Raw genomic sequence first — 20,536 nt, forward strand, 5'->3', positions numbered from 1 at the left:
ATTTTAAACAGTGCTGTCTTTTCCTATGTTCGAAAGGAAGCACCTTTCCATCTCTCCTTGAACCGATGACGTTTTCCACAAAGGTTAAGGAAAGGAGGCATAAAGGTTAGGAGATTTGTAGAGGCTCCTGTTCCTCCTCCACCTTTCACCCCACCCGGCTCTTTCTATGATGATTGCAGCTCGTCACTTCATGATCAAGTGAGCCAGTGCTCACAGTGACTCTGCCAAGTAATCGTGACTGTGCATGTCTTAAGGTTGTCCCGGGTGTCGAGGTGGGATCTTACCCGTCGTTGGCTAACCAGCCTTCCATACTGGCTTATTGCAGGATGCCGTGCCTGGGATACAATCAATCCCCACCCATAAAGTGGAATGGATTGAAAAGTCGAGGGATGGAGAGACTTCAGTCCCAGCTACCCATGCAGCGAAGTGTGTGCGCAATGGAGACACAGCAGGGCGATTAACCTGTGTTTGTGAGGCGGCGGATGATGACGCCAATCTGAAAGTAACTTTCTATCATTTTTAAAAATAGTATATTATCAAATGCTAACATTCTATCAGTGTTCCAGCAGTAGTAGTGGCATTTGAAAGGTAAAAGCCACTACTTCTGAAAGTAAATTGATAACCCAGCATGTAGGATCCCTTCCCAGCAGATGTAGCAATAATCCACCTGTTGTCCATGTGAATCCGTGATCGCCCACTCTCCCGGAGTCCCCCACGAGCCCCACCGTCACCTCTCCGTAACCCGCAGGAATGATCCGTCAGTCGACGTGTGGCTCGGAGGTCCTCGAGGAGAGCCACGATCCCACTTCTGACACCAAGTCTGTGGTGGGAATTTTGAGCCACGTCAACCATAACTGTCTAAACTGGGTAGAATAAAGAGTCGTCCGAATTTATAGCAATTATGGTCATACATTTGGGTAATAACGCTACTGTGACATTATAAACAAAACAAAATCTGAACATAAAGTAAAACAAATTAGCAATAATGTCAATATCTGAACATCTATCACAAGTTAGCAATTGGTTGACAGAAATGTAATTGTGATCATTTATAGTAAAGACCATTTCCTTATTAACCTTATTGCTTTATCTGAAGTTTGTTTTCAGTACCCTTTCGCGTATTCCACCACTCTGAGTAGGGGAGTAACCTCCCTTATATAGGCCCTGACATACACGAGAAGACAGGCTCACACATTTTTCTTTCCTCTACCATTTATTTGTATTTTTCTAAACCCCCACTTTTTCACTGTGGATAGCATGAATTTGAAATCTGGATTACATTTTATCTGATTTATTTAGTCTAATTCTAATATAATGTCTGTTATGACCGTAATCCTCAGGAAATATTTGATTTGGTCTGTGCACTAACTACCGGGCTCCTGCAGGGTCATTTTGGGCGGGGCCCACTTCCTCAGTTTGGTGAGGTGACCGCTTAAAGAGAGTCCCCAGCGCTGGTTGACCCCTGGACTTCTGTGGACGAGTGGGGTGCTTGCTGTGGACAACTTGAAATGCTAATTGTTCATGTTATGGAGTCTAGATAATAACCCCTAAATCCTGCGATCCCCATGGGACGTACTGATCTTGGTGTCCCTTTATTAGAAAAGGGCAAATTCCTGAAAGACCGTTTGGTGCTTATCTGTCCTGTGATCTTCTAAATTCTTAAGGTGGTATTGCTGGTACTGTTGGACCATGGCATTTTCTGACCCAATGTCCTGGCTGCTTGCAATAAAAGCAGTTGATGCTCGCGTCCCTCCTCGGCCTCCTCCTCTAGGCAGCTCTATAGTCGTACGGGGTACATGGGCGCGCCCGGTGGGGGTGGACCCTGGGGGGTTTCTGAAGCTGGTACTACTGGGAAGCTCTGTTGGGCCAACTTGGGGCAGTTTTTGATCCAATGTTCTAGTGACTTGCAATAAAAACATCCCCCAGTGGGGGTCCATGGCCCTCCTCGGCCCTTCCTCCCCTGCCACTGTATCCCTGGGTCTGGTATTGTGGCTGCTGGTATTGTTGCGGGGGCTGGCTGTGTACCGGGCGGCCATCATTGTACACCGGGAAATTGGTGGGCTGGTATTCCCGGTATATGAGCGGTATTGGTTGGTGTTCGAGGGTCACGTATGGGTGGAGCCAATATGGTGGTCTTGGCCAGCAGGGGGAGTCGCTGAGGTAGAACTGGTGATAGTTCCCCTTCTTGGCCACCAGGGGGAGTCGCTGAGGTAGAACTGGTAGCAATTCCTATCCTCGGCCAGCAGGGGGAGTCGTTTAGGTGGAACTTTAACTACACATTAGAACTGTGTGTGTGTGTGTGTGTGTGTGTGTGTTTCTATAGGTGTATGTTTATGTGTGTGTCTTTCTGTGTTGCTCGTGGTACTGTTTGGTGCAGTCCAACAAATGGGGGTGAAATGTGACCTCTCTCTCTCTCTCTCACTCACTCTCACCTTCCCACTCTCACCTGTGTGCCAGGCTGCATCTGGGGCCTCTAACAGATAACAGTGGAATGGACTTCCCACTTTCCAAACAAAGCCTAATTACTCTTTCTCACACACAAAGGGATTAGTCTTTCACCGCATGGAGAATCTTTATCTTTTTCTATTTGAACATTATATGTATTTTGGTAAACAGAAATGTCAAATCTCTCATTTACAAAGTGTTTTTTTTTGGAGAGAAATGCTGAATAAATGCATAATCTTTTCAAACTCAAAAATAATCGTTTCAATAATCGTGGTTTCAATATTGACAAAAATAATCCTGACTATGATTCTTTCCATAATCAAGCCCTACCTCCAGGGCCTCCAGCGGCCCCTACTCTGCCATCAGCCTAAAAGGCGGCACGCCTCCCCCACCAGCCTCCCCCAAAACAGCAGGGCAGGTACAGCGAACCACCACCACCCTTCTCCTCCACTCCCTCCGGCGGCACCCTGGGGGCCACCCAGGACAACGCCACCTCCTCCAGCTCAGACGGGGCGCACGGCAGACGTTTCCGCCGCAAATCGGCCGGCATTAACGACCGCCCCCACGCCAAACAGCCCCCTCTTACCCCCCGCCACACCGCCGGTGAAGTTCTGCTCACCCTGCCTGGAGAGACTGCTCCAGGCCAAGGACAGCGTTGTCAGTGGCAGGAGGGTCCAGGTGGGAGAGGGGGAGGGGGGCAGCAGGGGGAAGGTGAGCCGCCAGCTGCTTTACCTGAAGCATGTGCAGAGGCGTCACCGTCGGTAAGACTAGTGAGGAATCAGTAGTCTGGAGAGCAAGGGTCTGTGACACCAAACAGAGCAGCACGTTGAGCATTCTGATGCATTTATTGTGTTCTTTGTATGCTTCAGGAAACTCGGAATAGGCAATAGAAATCAAAACAATAAATATGGAAATTATGTAAAACTGTTTCCTAATGAATCATTTTACACAATGTACAATTTCTTCATTTCCACAACTCCACTGGTTTCCATAACCTATACACTTTTCCAAACAAAATAAACAACTCCATGCAAATACCCTTAAAATGGGAGGTGGAGTAATGAAAACTGGAAAAATAAAAAAATAAAATCTTCAGTACACTGCTGAGTCAATACAACGGTTCATTGTTTTAAAATAACCAATAACCCACACAGTGAACCAAATCAAGGAACTTATGTTCTGCCCGTACATAGACATGGACTTAAAATGAACTGTGAGTGCATGTGTGTTTATTTGTGTGTTTCATATATGTGTATGCATGTGATGTGTGTTTCAGGTGAATTTTGTGTGTGTCGTGTGAATTGTGTGTTTGAGGAGAATTTAGTACATGTTTGTGTCACGTGAATTGTGTGTGTCACGTAAAGTGCGTGTGTCATGTGAAGTGTGTGTTTCATATATGTGTGTGTGTGTCATGTGAAGTGTGTATGTGTTTGTGATATGTGTGTTTGTGTGTGTCATGTGAATTTTGGGTGTGTGTCATGTGATTAGTGTGTGTGTGTGCCACGTGAATTGTGTGTTTGTGTGTGTGTCATGTGAAATGTGTGGGTGTCATTTGAATAGTGTGTGTGTGTGTCATGTGAAGTGTGTGTGTTTGTTGTGCCTGTGTCAAGTAAATTATGTGTGCTTGGGTGTGTCATGTGAATAGTGTATATGTGTGTGTCATGTGAAATGTGTGTGTTTGGGTGTGTGTGTGTGTTTGTGTCATGTGAATCTGGTGTGTGTGTGTCATGTAAATTTTGTGTGTGTGTCATGTGAACGGTGTATGCGTGTGTCAAGAGAAGTGTGTGCGTGTTCATAAGAAGAAGATATGGGGGTGTGTGTGATGGTCGTGTTAGTAGTCGGTGTCGGAGCCCTCTGTGTTGTCCACGTTGCGGGACAGCATGTAGTTGTCCATGTCGATGGAGCGGCAGTTGTTGATGGCGTAGCGCAGCCTCTCGGCCATCACAGCCTGACTGGAGTAGGGGGGCAGGCGCAGCTGGAAGAAGCAGGTCTGAGAGGTGGGCAGGCTGTCGTATGGCTGTGGAAACAGAGTGGTTAGTGAACCTCACCCCTCATGAGAAACTGGATCTATTCAACTTCAAGGGAAAGGAGGCTTGTTGGACCATTCCCCAGCACACAAATATCTAGTCAGAAAAATGTAAAAAAACTGCATTAATATACGGTCAAAGTCGGCTATGACCTCTCGCGGGACGACTCACCCGGTCCACCTTCATGATCTGAAACCGCTGGGAGATGTCGGCTGTGTTGGCGGGCAGCCGCGAACGACCGGACACGAAGCGCATGAAGAGCACCCGCTCCTCGTTGGAGAACTCCCCCAGGGTCTGCCAGAACCACTGCACCAGGGCGTGGTGCTCGTCCACCTCACGGTAGCGCACCACCTTCTTCAGCACGTCGCAGCAGATCTCCGGCATGCCGCAAACCATCTGCTCCAGCTGCTTGGCCGTCAGCAGGGACAGCAGGGGCACCGGCACAATCCAGGACATGCCCTCCCTCACCGCCGCCACCTGCATCGTGGGGGGGGGAGGATGAAGAAGATAAAGAGGAAGAATAGGAGTGGGAAGAGGAGGAGACAAGGAAGAGGGAGGCATGGATGAGGGAAGCATTGTGCGCATCCGAAGGGCTGAATGCAGAGTGAGCATAGGTAATGGCCCATGGGCAATCTCCACAAAGGTGTAGTGAGGAGGTTAACTGATACATAGAATGTGCCTCTGCTTGTTAGGCTGCTAATAGAATGTTGAAATACTGTCATCTATTAAATAAGCTTTAAGGAATAGCAAAAATAACTGGTATACGATGTGCGTGTACTTATTGTACTTCTTTTGCAATTATGCAGCACTCTCAAGTAAAAGTAAAATATTCTCATTGTGGAAAAATGTCCAACTATTAGGCTGAGCTAAAAAACTAAATGCGTTTGACTTTAACAAGTGCACGCAGACTCACTTGTCTGTCAATTTCGTGAAGCCGGTACTCGATGGCTCGCTCTACGTACTCCTTTCTGTTAGGAAACGTGAGAGGGATACTGTTTCCCCCTGGGATGATTGGAACCATCTTGCCATCTGCACTTTGTCCCACGAAGGAGTCCAGAGGAATCATCTGAAGTAATTCAAAGGCACACACACACACACACACACAAAAATCGGTCTATGCAGCATAAATGTTGGTGTCAAAGACACACTCGAAGCTAGCATTCGCTGCTGAGAGAGGTAGCCTATTTGATTGATTAGATGAACTGTTCAATCATGTGTTGATAAAAATTATGAAAAACAATGGCTTTGGTCAGGGCGCACACAGGTGCGACCCGAAGCTGAATTTAGTGAATGAAAAGCCGTCTCTGCCTGAAAGACAGCAAAAAGTTTAGGAGCTCACATAGACTTCATGGTTACCGGTGCCCCAGACCTGAAGGAGCGCTTTCTCTCCAATGACCAATAACAAGGCTAGCCCAAATCATTGATGTTCAGACGCATTTAAATGTTTTCTGGCAGTGGCAAGTACGGCCTATCACACAATTAAACGAGGATAAACACTATGTACTTTAGTTGATTTATTTAGTCTTTGGAATGGTTGATTCATAGTTGGCAGATATATTCAAGTGAATATTCAAGTGAATATTTCATAGAGGGCGCCCTTGCGCCCTCTATTGACCCACCGCCACTGGCGATGTGCTCGGGGCATATCAGTTGTGATGTGCGGAACACCGTGTACCACGGTCAGGAGGAGACACAGGCTACACTGACTTTGCAGTAGATCACTGGGAGAAATCGGAGTTAGCAAATAAAGTGAATCGCCCTCTGCAGTGGCTCCAACAGACTTTCCGCCGGGCCTGGCAATATGAAGAGCCAGAACAGCCCCCTTGGACAACAGGCAAGGATTCAGATTGATTTGTCTAAGTACAATACTTGTGTTGTTATACACTCAGCTTCAACAATGTTCCTAACCAGATGGCGGTGCACGTTGAAGTGACTGTCTGCTGACTCTTGGTCTTAGGGATTGGGTTGCATGGTTAGCTGGGAGTTTTAACAACACACAACCATCCAAACCAACGTAAAACGATCCAAAACCCAAGACCCAACCATCAAACCGACACACAGCCATCTACCAAAAAACACCACCCCTAAACCATCCAAGGCAACCATCTCAAACTGACATACAGACATTTTCACCAATCCACCACACTACACCCCCGGCCTCTGCCCGTCCCTGGGTCTCTGCGCACCTCATGGAAGTTCTCCTCTGTGATGCCGCTGTCCTCGATGTAGAGGATGCTGTTGAGCGTCTGGACGTAGAGCAGGTCCACCTCCTCCAGGTCCTCCAGCAGCAGGGGGATGCAGCACAGCTGCTTCCACACCATGGGCGCCAGGTGCAGGTCCAGGGGCTTCTTGGTGCGGATGGCCACGCCCATCAGGATGCCCAGGAACTTGAACTGCAGCAGGTGCTCATCCAGGAACGCCGAGGGGCTCAGCAGGAACCTGCCCCCACAGAGGAAAGGTGGCATGAGCACGGAGGTGCACTCTCAGTTTGGTGCACATTCATGGACTGGATTAGGATCCCAGGAAGTAATGATCACACCTTTATGTGTGGAAAACCAACAACTGAATCTAATCAAAAACAAATTGGATAATAATTTCCAAAAGCAATCTCATAAGCTCCCAAAACTTTATATTTGGATTGCAATAAGCATGAAAAAATAAATGAATGGTCTTAATTTATTTTCTTTGGCAAGTGACCATGGTATAAGGGGATAATGCCTTCAAGGTGTCCATTATTAGGAATTAATGGACTTTGCAGAGGCAACCGTCCTCCGCTGCGTGTCGGACGGTTCTGAGGGCTCCGCGTCGTCCATTAATTCCTGATAATGGCCACCTCGTCGGGCATTGTCCCTTACATAACGCACTTGGTGTTGTGAAACACCCCGAAGGGTCGGTGTGGTTATCCCTCACCTGTCTCTGTTGTAGCCCACCTCCGCTGTGGCGTTGGGGGAGGGGATGAGGAGGTCCACCACCCCCGTCTCAAGCTCCTACACACATACCAGATTAAGAATGTTACGTCGTCTTTGAACTGTCACAAAAAGCATTTGCTATAGTAAACTACAGTAGACTAAGAACAGACCAAAGGGCCAAGCGCTCATTTCCAATGAGCGCTGGCGACAAGGTGCTGCCGTTGCCATGGCAGCAGCAGTGACCAGCGGCATGTCGGCAGCCAGAACGGCCACGGGAAGGGTTGAGCTTATTTAGCTCAACCGGGAATTTTTTTTTCCCGGCCTCTTGTTTTTCGGAGCTACAGCTACCCTTCGTTTGTCTATCTCCCACAGAATTAAAACACAAACATTCGCTCCATTTTGTGTATTTAGAGCCAGAACCAGGTCCAATTCCTCGTGTGTTGAGTCGTACCAGGGGGTTCTCATTCAGCGTGATTATTCGATTAAACTTTTATGTTGTTATATTGCAATGGCCAAAAGTAAAACATCATTATATTTGGATCTGAAGTTCACTTACTAAAAAATACCAGGGAAACGTGGACAATTTTGATTTGATCATTCTTTCCGGCCGGCTGAGAGCTCTATTACCACCTAGATATTGTCCACAACAGAACAACGTCTTCAGCACTGCTTGAATATGCGCCTCCTAGTGCCTGGTCCTCATCCATCGCCTGGTGCACCAATACGGGTGGCAAGTCAGGCATTTCAACACACCCCCAACCCACAACCCACACAGACATTCTCATACCTGGCACATCTCTGTGATGGTGTCGTCAAACACACCCCCCGCGTCGTCGGCCCCCTCCCCCACCAGCTTCACCTTCCAGGCCCTGGAGGGCAGGCGCAGGTCCGAGGCATTGAGCTTCACCACCTGCCGGGCGATCTGCACAAAGATGGGCTTGCACTTGCGCCCCCTGCAGGAGGGAAGAGACAAAGGAGGGGTCAGGCTGTGATTTGGAAATCACAGCAAATGGAAAATAAAAAGGGCATTTGATTGTGTTCGTTCATATGGATGTGGTATGCCTGAGGAATCCCACATCATTCTGTGTTTACACTTTTCTGTGGCTTCAGTAGTCACTGCAGAATGCAGAGCATCGTATTACAAGTGCAAGCACAAACCCTTTTGATTTAATGGAAAGGTGTTCTGAGCTTCTCTACGTCTCTACGTTTATCATCCCCTCAAACATCAAAGCCTTGTTCATACTAGGCATTTGGCCCCTAATGTCTGTTTGAATACAACCCAGTGACAACAACGCCCCTTTCAACATTAATAACAAGGTGGCTACATTGCTCTTTAGCAAACTGATGTTTACCCAGGTACAAATAACTAATTAACAACATCAGAAAGTCTCCTTCATAAATGATGTACTGTTCCAGTACATTCTATTCTATTTCATTTCAACTGAACGCCAGAGGCATTGCTTAACACTGGATGTTATCCATTGTGCATGCGCAGGTTGAGTATTTAATATCAACAAAGTCACATATGACCGGGGATGACGTCGGGCCGCCCGTCTATATAAGCCCACGTCAGTCTCTAAGATGTCCCTTGTATCTTCTCGCAGTAGCGAATACAGGTTTAGAGTAAGAAATAAGGTTGAATAAGGGAAATATTAGCTGGTGACCCCGTGCTGGTATCCATGCAACCGCATGGTTGGACCCATGGATTTGTCCTTAAAGGGCTGCAATTAGTCACGCACGGCTATGTTCTAACGCTAGGCTAACACAGCGTCTCCAACAGCTGTAGCGGCTGCAAAGGTAAGTATTGGAGGTTGAAGGTGAGCTTCCCCCGCCTGGAAGAGAACCAGAGGTACGAGTACGCTCCCCACCCAGGGCTGCCCCGCCCAGGGACAGGGCTAGGAATGCTGCACGACATATCCAAAATGTACGTCATCGCGCTATCAACGCTTGATAGCGCTTGGTGATAGACATACCGCAAAGATTACTGAAACTTCGATAAAATGTGTCCTGCACAGGTCTATTTTCTTTTTTGACCCGCCCCCGCAAAGTTCAGCACCAGATCCGACCCGTCACCTGTGATAATATCAAAATTAAATCCGCACCCGCCCGGACGCAATAATATTTGGCCCATTACCCGACCCGTGCCCGCGATAAATCCCACACAAGCTAAAATCATTAATGAATGTGCCTTATTTTTATCTCGCACTATTGGAGCACGACTCTTGCGCTCCGTCTCCGACTACGAGGTGGTTAGTGTTCTGTTACACCTTTCCTGATGTCGGCTCCCAGACCGTATGAGGAGCATAGGGGAGACGTTCCCTCCAGGACCGATGTTCTCTCGGGGGTGACACCCTTCACTTTGACCGGCAGTGGCTCTGCTTATAGATCGGGATATGGTCGGAATGAAGCGGCCACCGATTCTTGACAGGCTGGGTACTTTATTCTTACACACAAACGGACTCGTTCGTTACTTCTCTAGACTGACAAACGCTACCGCCCGCTCTCTCGCTGACGTCACTCACACACTCACCCTGCCATTCTCACACTCACCCTGCCATTCTCACACTCACCCTGCCATTCTCACACACACATGCTGCCACACATACGCTACTCTCCTAACATTAGGGTTCTTTAATGTACCCCCATATTTTTCAATTATGTTTTATTCAGGCAAACTGAAATACTGTTTTGGATCTCATTCGCTATCTGCCCGCAGGGAGTTTTTTACTCGCCCGCATGCCCGCACGTGAAATTTAGGGACGTCCCAATTCGCCCGCTTTAGCAACTTTTTACAACTAAACTTTTTTCGACCCGTTGCAGGACTCCGGTGACTCTACACACAGTGTTTGTTCTCCAGTTCAACACATGCACTTTAGTATAACTACATTGTTGCTGATCGTTCTTTGTGTTAGCTTTTTTTGGTGCTATCGGAGTCCCGATAGCACCACATCACAGGCCATACCTGCACTTCGCATTCTAAGGGAGGGTTTTCATTCCGGTGGCTTGCATTGAAGGGCGGGGCTCCCATTTGGGAGGCCCGCCCTGCAATGCAAGCCACCGGAATGAAAACCCTCCCTTATCTGGACGATTGGCTTATTTGCACACCGACCCGGGAACGGGCAGAGCAGGACACCACAGCCCTCCTAGGCCATGTGAAGTCAGCTGTCTACAATGTGAACCATCAAGAGGGCACCAGGTCGGCTCAGACATTACAGGCTGCACAGCAACTCCTTGTATGGGCTCTCCCTTCCTTTTCCAGCTTCAGGGCCATGCAGCTTCCAGGGCCACAGAACACGGCGGCAGACTTTCTTTCACGCCAGAAACCTCCGTCGGGGGGGTCGAGACTCCCCCCAGAGGTAGTAGAGGCAATATGGAGCAAATATGGCACAGCAGAGGTGGACCTGTCTGCTTCAGAGTTCACAACACATTGCCCTCTCTGGTTCCCTCTGTCAGAGACGAGTCCGATGGGACAGGATGCCTTGGCACATCCATGGCCACGTCAGCTCCTTTATGCCTTCCCGCCATTTCCACTGATAGGGTTAACCCTACATAGAGTTCAGAAGCAATTCCACAGACTCCTGCTGGTTGCCCCAAACTGGCCAGGGGATTCCAGTAATGTACGGGCTGCTGGATGGAGATCCATGGTGCCTGACGAAGAGGCTGGACCTGCCCTCACAGCTGGGGGGCCACGTCTGGCACCCCAAATCAGAATACCTGCAGCTACGGGTTTTGCCCTTGAGGGGCCTGATCCACTTCTAACCGCGTGTGACCAGGAGGTGGTTCAAAACAAAATAGATTCAAGAGCTCCCTCCACTAGGGCACTTTATGCCAACAGGTGGGCCGACAGAGGTGGACGTGGCCTTATATAGACAGGCGGCTCCAGCCGTGCAGAAGGAGGACCTGCAAGCACTCACCGAGTGGAGATCCTCTTGACGGTGATCTGTGGGCCGTAGTTCTTGCCCTGCACCATGGTCTTGCCTATGGAGCGCACCATGGGTAGAGTGTAGACTCTAGGGGCCAGCAGGGGCCTGAGTTGGCCCTGGACGATGCCCCAGGTGCCAGCGTTGTAGCGGGAGGTGCAGCTCTGAAATGCAGGCGGGATATAGAGGAGAACTGATAAGACGGATAAGTTCACAATGTTAAAATATAAATAGTAAACGTATAGGAAATGGGACTTCAAACGTGTGTGTGTGTGTGTGTGTGTGTGTGTGTGTGTGTGTGTGTGTGTGTGTGTGTGTGTGTGTGTGTGTGTGTGTGTGTGTGTGTGTGTGTGTGTGTGTGTGTGTGTGTGTGTGTGTGCATCCCTCCTACCTGGTTGTTGGGGCTGAGGTTGAGCAGCCGCCACGAGGAGTACATGAGGTCGGAGAAGTGGTACAGGAGGCGCAGGCGAGCCCTCACCGCCTCCATGCTCACCTCCCTCAGCCCGCTGTACTGAGGGGGCACGGTCCCAGGCAGGCCCAGCTGCAGGGGCACCGAGGAGCCTGGGGCGTGAGAAGGGGGGAGGCATCAGTTAACAGGTCAAAGAGGATGATGGAGAGGATCTTGGAAGTTTGTTATCATTTAAATTTAAGATGAAGCACAACTACAATTGCCATTATTGATTACACCATTAAAGGCATTAGGCAATAAAAAGTGATGTGGTTTCTTCATATGCACCGGACAAACTAGAGTCTGATTTGATATCTCGAAATGGCTTCAAAAAGGCAACAGAAGTCGGGAACAGAGAAGCGTAAAAAAAAGAAACACTGCGATAAACTCGTGCATCGCTTGCACACATGACTTGAAAATGTTATTTGTAAACATAGTAAAATGCTTAAAACATGTAAGCTAGGCATGCAGGTAACATTTATGGTGAGGAATAATCTTGAGCCGGCTTGATAAAGTTAAAGTAATTGGGGTATAAATGTTGGGCATAGTAGACTACTTATTCATTTACTACACCACTCAATGTGACAGATCTGACATGACAAATGAACCATGGTTTGTAGCAGCAGCCCTGTGTTCAGGTGTGTGACCTACCTGGAGCTCTAAGCGGTACACAGGGAGCAGTCCATGCAGCACTGTGGCAGCGCCCTGCAGAGATCTGGCTGATGCTCTTTCCCTGCAGGGCAGTGGCCAGGGTGGGCTCCCGGACGTGGTTGGTGTGGCCCAGTCCCAGCTGCACAGACAAACACAGCCACAGACACACTTGAGTTCGCCATGAGGGATTTCATTCACACGCATACATACACACGCTGTACCACTCTTTACGGCAGGAGAATATTGAAGCCTTGATTTGGTCACAGCAGGGTATCTGCAGGTTTCAGCAAGTCAAATTTAAGACTTTCTAAGGCCTTTTTAATGAAATTTAAGACCTAAAACACACAATGGTGGGGGTTGGCAACAGGCGCGAGCCAACATCGGAAACGGACGTCTTCCAGCCAACTGTCTTTGAACTTGCGCCTACCCATTGTCGCAGATTTTGAGGATGCGCGGGTGTCCAGAATTTCAAAATTCCTGCAGGGTCGATTTCCTCAACGATTCTATTATACAAGTCTGGCAGGAGTTGTGATTAGATTTCATTAAATATGCTAATGCATAATGAATATGCAAATCATTCAAATGATAGCTAATTTCAAAGAGAACATTTGGATTGCTGAGGCATATTGACGTACTACAGATTTACAGAGAGGGGAGCGGTGAGCTCATCACTCATCCTACAAGGACACTAGCACATAAATATATAGGCTTTCTGCGGCTACCAAGATCATTCCCCATCCCCTCCTCTCTGGGGAAGTGACAACATGGCTGCCCAAGCAGCCTCTCCTCCAGGCCGGGGGCTGTGTATGAGCGTGTGTGTTACCTGTCCCTCAGAGTTGCTTCCCCATGTGTAGACCTCCCCAGTGGAGGAGAGCACCAGGGTGTGCTCAGCGCCCACGGCGATGTCCTGGATGAAGACCCCCGACAGAGCGGGCACCTGCTGGGGTCTGTTGTGGTTCCTGGCACGGCCCTCAGGCAAGCCAATCAGACGGTCTAGACAGGAGCAGAGGGAATAGATATAAAAAATGTCAATCTTCCAACACTTGTTAAGATGAAGAACAAGCCTGCTTTAGCAGATTATAACGGTGTATATGGACAAATGGAGGGCCTTTATTTAATTTAGTGCACTCTTGGGACTTTAATGTCATGAGGCCAAAGAAAATACAGATTTTAATGAGTTTAAATAATTGTAAGAAATCGCTGCATTGATTTGTTAAGGCTCTAAGATGTATGATATTCTCTTGTAAGTTATGTGCCTGATTGATATGAATAACAAGCAGAAGCTATGCCGTACCTTGGCCAAATGTGTAGACGCTTCCGTCTTTGGCAAGGGCTACCGAAAACTGGGTTCCGCAGGTTACTTTCTTGATGCCGATTCCACAAAGTACGTCTACTTTCTGGGAAAAGAAGATAAATTGTCATTATTACACAATCCATGACAACTGCTTTCTTTGCTGTTGTAATTGATTTGGAAGGGCAGAACTAAACTAGAGTGGAGTGTGTGTGTGGGCACAAGGCGGCAGCCCAACGTACCTGAGGGGACGACTTGGCGGTAGAATTGCCCAGGCCCAGTTTCCCATAGTCTCCATCTCCGAAAGCCCACACCATCATCCCGTCTGCTGACACAGCTAGGGTGTGGTTCAGACCACACGCCACCTGAGCCCCAGAGACAGACACCCTTCGATTACGGCTGAGCTCAAAGATATACCAAACAGCCACGGCCCACCACGACTGTAGGACAAACACAAGTCGTCTCTGACCACAGTTATATGTGAAGATAAAAGGCAAAAAACGGTCAATCTGTGGCTGCCAACAGTACCGCAAGTACTGAAGTGTTTCAACTTGTAATTGTGAACGTGACTTACCTGTCCAACCTGGTAGCCTTCCAGAGCGGACACCTTCTCCGGAAGCTTCTTATTGGACGTGTTGCCAAGTCCCAGTCTGCCGTAGTCACCGTTGCCAAAGGAGAACATCTTCCCATCAGCGGTCACCACAGCAGAGTGCTTGAACCCGCAGGACATCTGAGAGTAGAGGCCAGACCAAAATACATGACATGAAAAGGCAAATAAAAATTGCTTTTGGTAACTTTACCAAAAGCAACACCTTGGTCAAAGTTATACTGTACAAACTGTATATACTGTAGTCTTGCTACTTTATACACACATTATATTGTATACTGACTATGCAGCTATAATACAGACAATGTTAATGTATACTAGGGCTTTTCTCCAAACTTCGTTATTCGAAAATAATTTGAATATCAAAAAATAAATCAATATTCGAATGAATATTAGGCAGCCCTTAATATTCTAACATGGTATGGGCATTATTTTTTGTAAACGTCTTTGCCTGATCGTTCTTTTCAACTCAGATTCCGAAGCTTTTTTACGCCTGGTGAAGTTGTGAATATTGTGCTCATTAGCAAGGCTATTATGGTCATCTGGGCTCGCGAACTAGGTGGCGAACTAGACTGCTGTCAAGGAAAGTGGATTTTTTGCCTGGATTTCACGTCTTTCTTACCACTCCATAAGTACTCCGGTAACTTATCAACCCTAGCGTGTCCGGTTGCTAAGCGACGTCAACGTCTTTGGCTGACTATTTCTCTGCTGATTAACACTACGAAAGGTAATTGTAAAAAGACACACCGTGTGAAGATATTGTTTCGTTTTGGCAAGGAGCCGTGTAATAAGCGGGATAATGTATTAATGGGCCGTCAATGGCCGGTAAGATGGGTTTTTGTTTTTAGGCCTTTATTTATTTTGTCTTTACAGTTTAGACTGACTGGCTTATTTGACTTTATTTTTGATGGCTTATTTATCTTTATTTTGATGAAACCGAATGCATTCAGTTTGTGTCTGACCTTAAATAAAGAAAAGGTTCTGAAAACATCATTGCCTGCCTATTGACGTCGACCTCCTCTGGTGGACAAAATATATACAACTTAGGTTTTATACCATATAGGTCTTACTGAAGGCATTAAATGGTCAAAATATTATTATAAATATTCGAATATATTCGAATACTAATATTAATAAACAAACAAACTTCGAATATGATTTTTTGGCAAAAGTCAAAGCCCTAATGTATACCAGTGTTATAGCGCCCATGCTTATCTATACCAACCATATTGCCATCATACCGATGATGCAAATGTTAACCAATCATGTGGCTGTTATTGACACAATGCTAATATAGACCGCCCTAGCTAGTGTCATAGTGACCAATGTAATGTTTACTGCCCAGCTAATAACCATGCTTATGTATACCAATGATACTCGTTTTATAGAGGACATGCTTTTGTTATAGCGCCCGTGCTAGCGTTACAGCGTCCGTGCTAATGTATACCGCCCATGCTAGTGTTATGCAATTATACCAATTTATACCGCCCATGCTCCCATATACTGTCACATGCCAATGTATACCGCCAATGCTTAGATATGTCCAATGCTAACGTATCCAATGCTAACATACACTGTCCAACGCTAATGTATACCGCCAATGCTTAGATATGTCCAATGCTAACATATCCAATGCTAACATACACTGTCCAACGCTAATGTATACCGCCAATGCTTAGATATGTCCGATGCTAACATATCCAATGCTAACATACACTGTCCAACGCTAACGTATACCGCCAATGCTTAGATATGTCCAATGCTAACCTATCCAATGCTAACATACACTGTCCAACGCTAACGTATACCGCCAATGCTAACATACACTGTCCAACGCTAACGTATACCGCCAATGCTAACATACACTGTCCAACGCTAACGTATACCGCCAATGCTAACATACACTGTCCAACGCTAATGTATACCGCCAATGCTAACATACACTGTCCAACGCTAATGTATACCGCCAATGCTAATCCACATAAACCTGTGATGGCGTGTGCAGCCGCCGCCGACACACGGACCCCGCTGGAGGACACTGACCTGCACCACCTCCTCCCCTTGCAGGGCCTCTATCTGTCGCGGCCGACGCTGGCGGTCACTGTTGCCGTGGCCCAGCTTCCCGTAGTCCCCGTCACCCCAGCTGAACACCTCTCCGCTCTCCGTTAGCGCCATGGAGTGACCGTCGCTGCCGCACGACGTCACCAGCTGGGTCACCACAAAGCCTTCGAGGTACAGGGTGGTGCGTCAGATATTGTAGCGTTCACGGAGACACTCCTCATCAACTGAAATCCTCTGTAATTGCCAGGTTATTTATTACCCACACATTGAACACACGTGGCAAATGGAGAACATTAAAACACAGCCTTGCACCGAGGACGTGGAACCAAAGCGCGCTGTAATAGTAGTACCTTGCAGGGCAGAGACGACGGTGAGAACGTGCAGGTCGTCCGAGTTGCCCTGGCCCAGGCGGCCGTAGCTTCCCTCCCCGCAGGCCAGCACGGTTCCGTTGGGATGGATGACGAACGTGCAGTTCTGACCACACACCACCTGCAGGACGATGGAGCCAGCAAAGGGTAGTTCTGGATAGTTTACCATTATTATGGTAATCACGACACCACTGTTTCTACCATTCATTTAAGCAATATTACACAAGCATCACTGAGGTGCCAATAATGATGGAAGAGTGTCAGTTTCTGTCAGCTGTACATCAGCTTCCTTGGAAAAATGGCATCTGCTGACTAATACCCGGATACCCGGACGTTGCCCAGTCGGACCTACCCGAGGTATAATTGTCATTCTACAGTGTCAGTAGACAGTCAATAGACCGTTGGATGGCTTGTTGCCATTCTGAAAGACTTCATTCAAAGACGCGTCATGTCACTGGGCATGAGGTGAAGCACTGTGTGGAGGAGGTTGTGGCCGGCAGCTGGCTGAGCGCGGGGGGGTCATTACCTGTTGGGCCTGGGAGAAGGAGGGAGCTGTAATTGGCACCAGGATGTTCCTGCCAGCCTCTGCCAGCTGGCCGTGTCTCCCGGCACCCCACAGATAGACGTCACACTTGCCTCCAAGATGCCAGTCCTTCCAATACACGCAGGCACAACCAAACAATATGAGAGGGAAGTGAAATTTTGTCAAAATAACTATCCTAGTAACCACCGGGCAAGAAAACAAACAGTTCTGCAATTTAATACATTCCAGGCATTTTTCATACCTTAATCTAGCCAGACATTAAATATTAAATCCAACAGAAAAAAAATAGGAAAGTAGGTAGTTACCTCTGGTCTGAAAGTGGCCCAGGACATGATCTGTTCATCCAATCCAGATGCCCACTTGCTGTTATCCTAGAAACAAACAAAAGGGAAACCACTCAATACACAACTGCAGGGGGAGAGCATTTAGATTCGGAACGTACGCAAGTATTTGCAAGTGCTTTCCTTTCATTATTTTCTTATGCACTTGACTTTTATGTCATCAGTCTCCATATGTGTAGGGGAATTTTTAGATCAAGAGGTCTACACAAAAATAGGAAAAGCGAGTTGGATTACAGAGGAGTATGGAAGAAATGGTTCATACTGCCAAACTAAGTTATTCTAACCTAATAACTCGTCTTGATAAAGAATGTATAGATTATGTTCAGCATTAAATATCCACGACACAAGAGTAGGAAAATTGTGATATTCATTGTTTAGGCTTTGAGAACATATCTTGGCAGATGAGAAAATGAATACCCCGTCCAGTATCCCGTCCAGATATTGACGTAATGATTGACTCCTCTGCTCTACATCTGAACCATTAACATTAAACACACACACTCACCATGAGCAGGGCCATCTCGTCTCTGGGGACGGGCTCCATGTCGGGCACACTGAAGGACTCTGGGAAGGTGGCGCCACGGGCCAGGGCCTCGGCCGCCTTCACGGTGGTGGAGAAGCAGTCTAGCCACGCCCAGTCGCTGGCACACCACACAGCCGTGCCCGACTCAGGGGTCGCACAGTGGCGGAGGTGGGGCGCCACTGGGGGCTGGCACAGCAGCTGATCCAGGTGGAGGCCCACGGCCAGGGAGGCCAGGCACTGCATGTAGGGGCTATGGACCAGCTGCTCCCCGCAAACCACATGGGGCTGGGAGAGGGGAGGGAAAACATTAATTTACCTGCATTAACCTGGTAAGAATAAAACCTTTAATAGGTGGGAACCCATGTCGGCAATGGCATGCTGGCAACGGAAAGCTAGAAATACACACACTTATTTTCTTGAGCATCTGCTAGAGTGGACCGGACAAGAAACATTTTTAAAGGTTATCTTAGATTGACATGGCTGGCCAGACTGTCTCTGGATGTTTACAAGGTGAAAACTCATGGTCCCTGAAATAAATCGCCCTGATTTACCACACAGCTTTGGGGCCACTCTAGCGGCATCCGCTTTTACTCATTTATCGTTTGAGTTAATTTGACAGTGAACTGATCCTGAGGTTATGATGAGATTGTGGTTCTTTCATACTCAACCTACTGCCAATCTGCACAGTACAGCGACTCATAAGAACACTATTGGGAAACACCCACAATGTACAGTATGGATATGGCAGTACCTTCTCGTAGGTGTACTGTTCCTGCAGCATGATGGGCAGCCGCTCCAGGAAGGCCCTCATGCAGGGGGCCATGTTGAGGCCGACCACCCCCTGTCTCCTCATGGCGGAGCGGCACGTGGCCAGCACATGGTTAGAGGCCATGAACTCTGGGGAGCAGTTCACTACCAGCACATCCTGGAGGAAACACACACGAATCAGATGGGCCGCTAAATGTTATCCATGTTGATAGGAGGAAAGAATAACGCAAACACAAGCTGTAGTCATGCATTCATACTTCTTCTGATCATTCACAACTGTAACATTTGGTTACCATTCAATTTGTACTGTGATTACTGATACTGGTCCAGTCCAGAGGCACTACGTACCTTCGACCTATTGGAGCAGACGGCCACGCCCACATCTGGGATCCAGACAATGTTCTGAATGGCACCCGATCCGGCAACAACAGTCTGAAGCACTGATCCGTTCTATTGAAGATTGAGTTAACCTCAGAATCACTTTCTTCCTGTAGAAATACCTCCGCTTGGGTCTAACAGTCTAAGTGTTTTGGTCTTTTTTTTAATAAAATATAGATAGCCAGGGAAATTCTCTGTTAAACACAAGAAGTCTGCTACTTGAGGTTAAAAGTGCCTTTACAGAGTAGTGGTTTTCTATTGCCAGGGCACCCTTGCTAGAGCGAGTGGGATCTTGGATGGAGCAACATCCGACCTCGAACCTACTCCTTTGGAACCCAATGGGTCATTTTTTGAAAGTCTGAAAGTACCACAGCATTTCCAGAGCTCCATGCAGAGTGTAGCCTTTTCTTCGTTAAAACACTGGTGTATACCATTTATGTGTGGATACCATTCTGTAGGTGTCGGTCCGTGTGTGTGTGTGTGTGCGAGTGTCTTTGAGTGTGTGTCTGAGTCTGAGTGTGTGTGTGTGTCCTACCCTCAAGGACCAGATGTTCATCAGCCCCCCCACTCCTCCAGAAGCCAGGGCCAGGCCGTCAGGACTGAAGGCCACCGTCCTCACGGGTGTGATGTGTCCCTTCAGCTGGAAAACACAGTGGGCGCCCCGCCCTGACCGCCGCCAATACTGCACACACACACACACACACACACACACACACACACACAGACACACACAAATTACTGTGCTATGTATACAAGTATTAAATTACAAAGATGCATTCTGTTTGATTTCATCCTTTCAAACTTCTCTTGGTAGTCGATGTGGTGGTCATTGTTGAGAACAAAGGATAAATGTGGTAAAAACACAACACATTTAAGCCGCATTTAAGTACCTTAAACTTAGGTTTTTGCTCATTCTCCCAGCATCCCTCTGATCCGGAGGAACAGGAGTCTGGGAAGTCAGACGGGTTTTGGGGAACTGTCCAAACCAAGACAAGGCCATTCTGACAGCATCTGAAAGACACGTAAGCACACAGATGCAGAGACAGGTTTGAAATGGATTTCCTCCTAGGATTCCTCCCGCTGGAAATACCACAAACACTTTACACCTAAAAGGTAAAACATTCAGTCTGCACTGCTTAAATGTGTTGTGTGACAGTATGACAGCTTTAGATAGACCCTGTTCGGATTAAGTCTGCTATTAGAGATGTGTGTTCCAGATGGAACAGGTGCGGTATTAGTACAGTAGTAGTACAGG

The 20,536-nt window shown here is 47.6% G+C and overlaps 1 protein-coding gene across 14 annotated transcripts in view; it reads right to left on the reverse strand.

Annotated features, from left to right (window-relative positions):
* Positions 1-3,182: 3,182 nt before the first annotated feature.
* The window catches only part of herc1 (HECT and RLD domain containing E3 ubiquitin protein ligase family member 1), a 65,005-nt gene continuing 47,651 nt past the window's right edge, over positions 3,183-20,536 (reverse strand). For 10 of the 14 annotated variants that reach the window (XM_056608190.1, XM_056608186.1, XM_056608187.1 and 7 more), the window contains 22 exons: positions 20,172-20,292; positions 19,817-19,963; positions 19,252-19,353; positions 18,887-19,060; positions 18,118-18,420; positions 17,577-17,642; positions 17,254-17,379; positions 16,710-16,848; positions 16,342-16,523; positions 14,266-14,421; positions 13,934-14,056; positions 13,695-13,797; positions 13,224-13,393; positions 12,401-12,539; positions 11,693-11,862; positions 11,296-11,465; positions 8,169-8,334; positions 7,383-7,459; positions 6,659-6,911; positions 5,386-5,538; positions 4,644-4,949; positions 3,184-4,462 (listed from right to left, as the gene is read on the reverse strand). In XM_056608190.1, the coding sequence (XP_056464165.1) occupies positions 4,277-4,462; positions 4,644-4,949; positions 5,386-5,538; positions 6,659-6,911; positions 7,383-7,459; positions 8,169-8,334; positions 11,296-11,465; positions 11,693-11,862; positions 12,401-12,539; positions 13,224-13,393; positions 13,695-13,797; positions 13,934-14,056; positions 14,266-14,421; positions 16,342-16,523; positions 16,710-16,848; positions 17,254-17,379; positions 17,577-17,642; positions 18,118-18,420; positions 18,887-19,060; positions 19,252-19,353; positions 19,817-19,963; positions 20,172-20,292 (3,532 nt within the window). In that variant the 3' untranslated portion in view covers positions 3,184-4,276. Of the gene's footprint in view, positions 4,463-4,643; positions 4,950-5,385; positions 5,539-6,658; positions 6,912-7,382; positions 7,460-8,168; positions 8,335-11,295; positions 11,466-11,692; positions 11,863-12,400; positions 12,540-13,223; positions 13,394-13,694; positions 13,798-13,933; positions 14,057-14,265; positions 14,422-16,341; positions 16,524-16,709; positions 16,849-17,253; positions 17,380-17,576; positions 17,643-18,117; positions 18,421-18,886; positions 19,061-19,251; positions 19,354-19,816; positions 19,964-20,171; positions 20,293-20,536 lie in introns of all 14 variants that reach the window. The other 4 variants (XM_056608191.1, XM_056608189.1, XM_056608193.1 and 1 more) reach the window with 1 other exon arrangement.

This window comes from Gadus chalcogrammus, chromosome 14 (genome assembly GCF_026213295.1).
Source record: "Gadus chalcogrammus isolate NIFS_2021 chromosome 14, NIFS_Gcha_1.0, whole genome shotgun sequence".
In the NCBI taxonomy this organism is placed as follows: Eukaryota; Metazoa; Chordata; class Actinopteri; order Gadiformes; family Gadidae; genus Gadus; species Gadus chalcogrammus.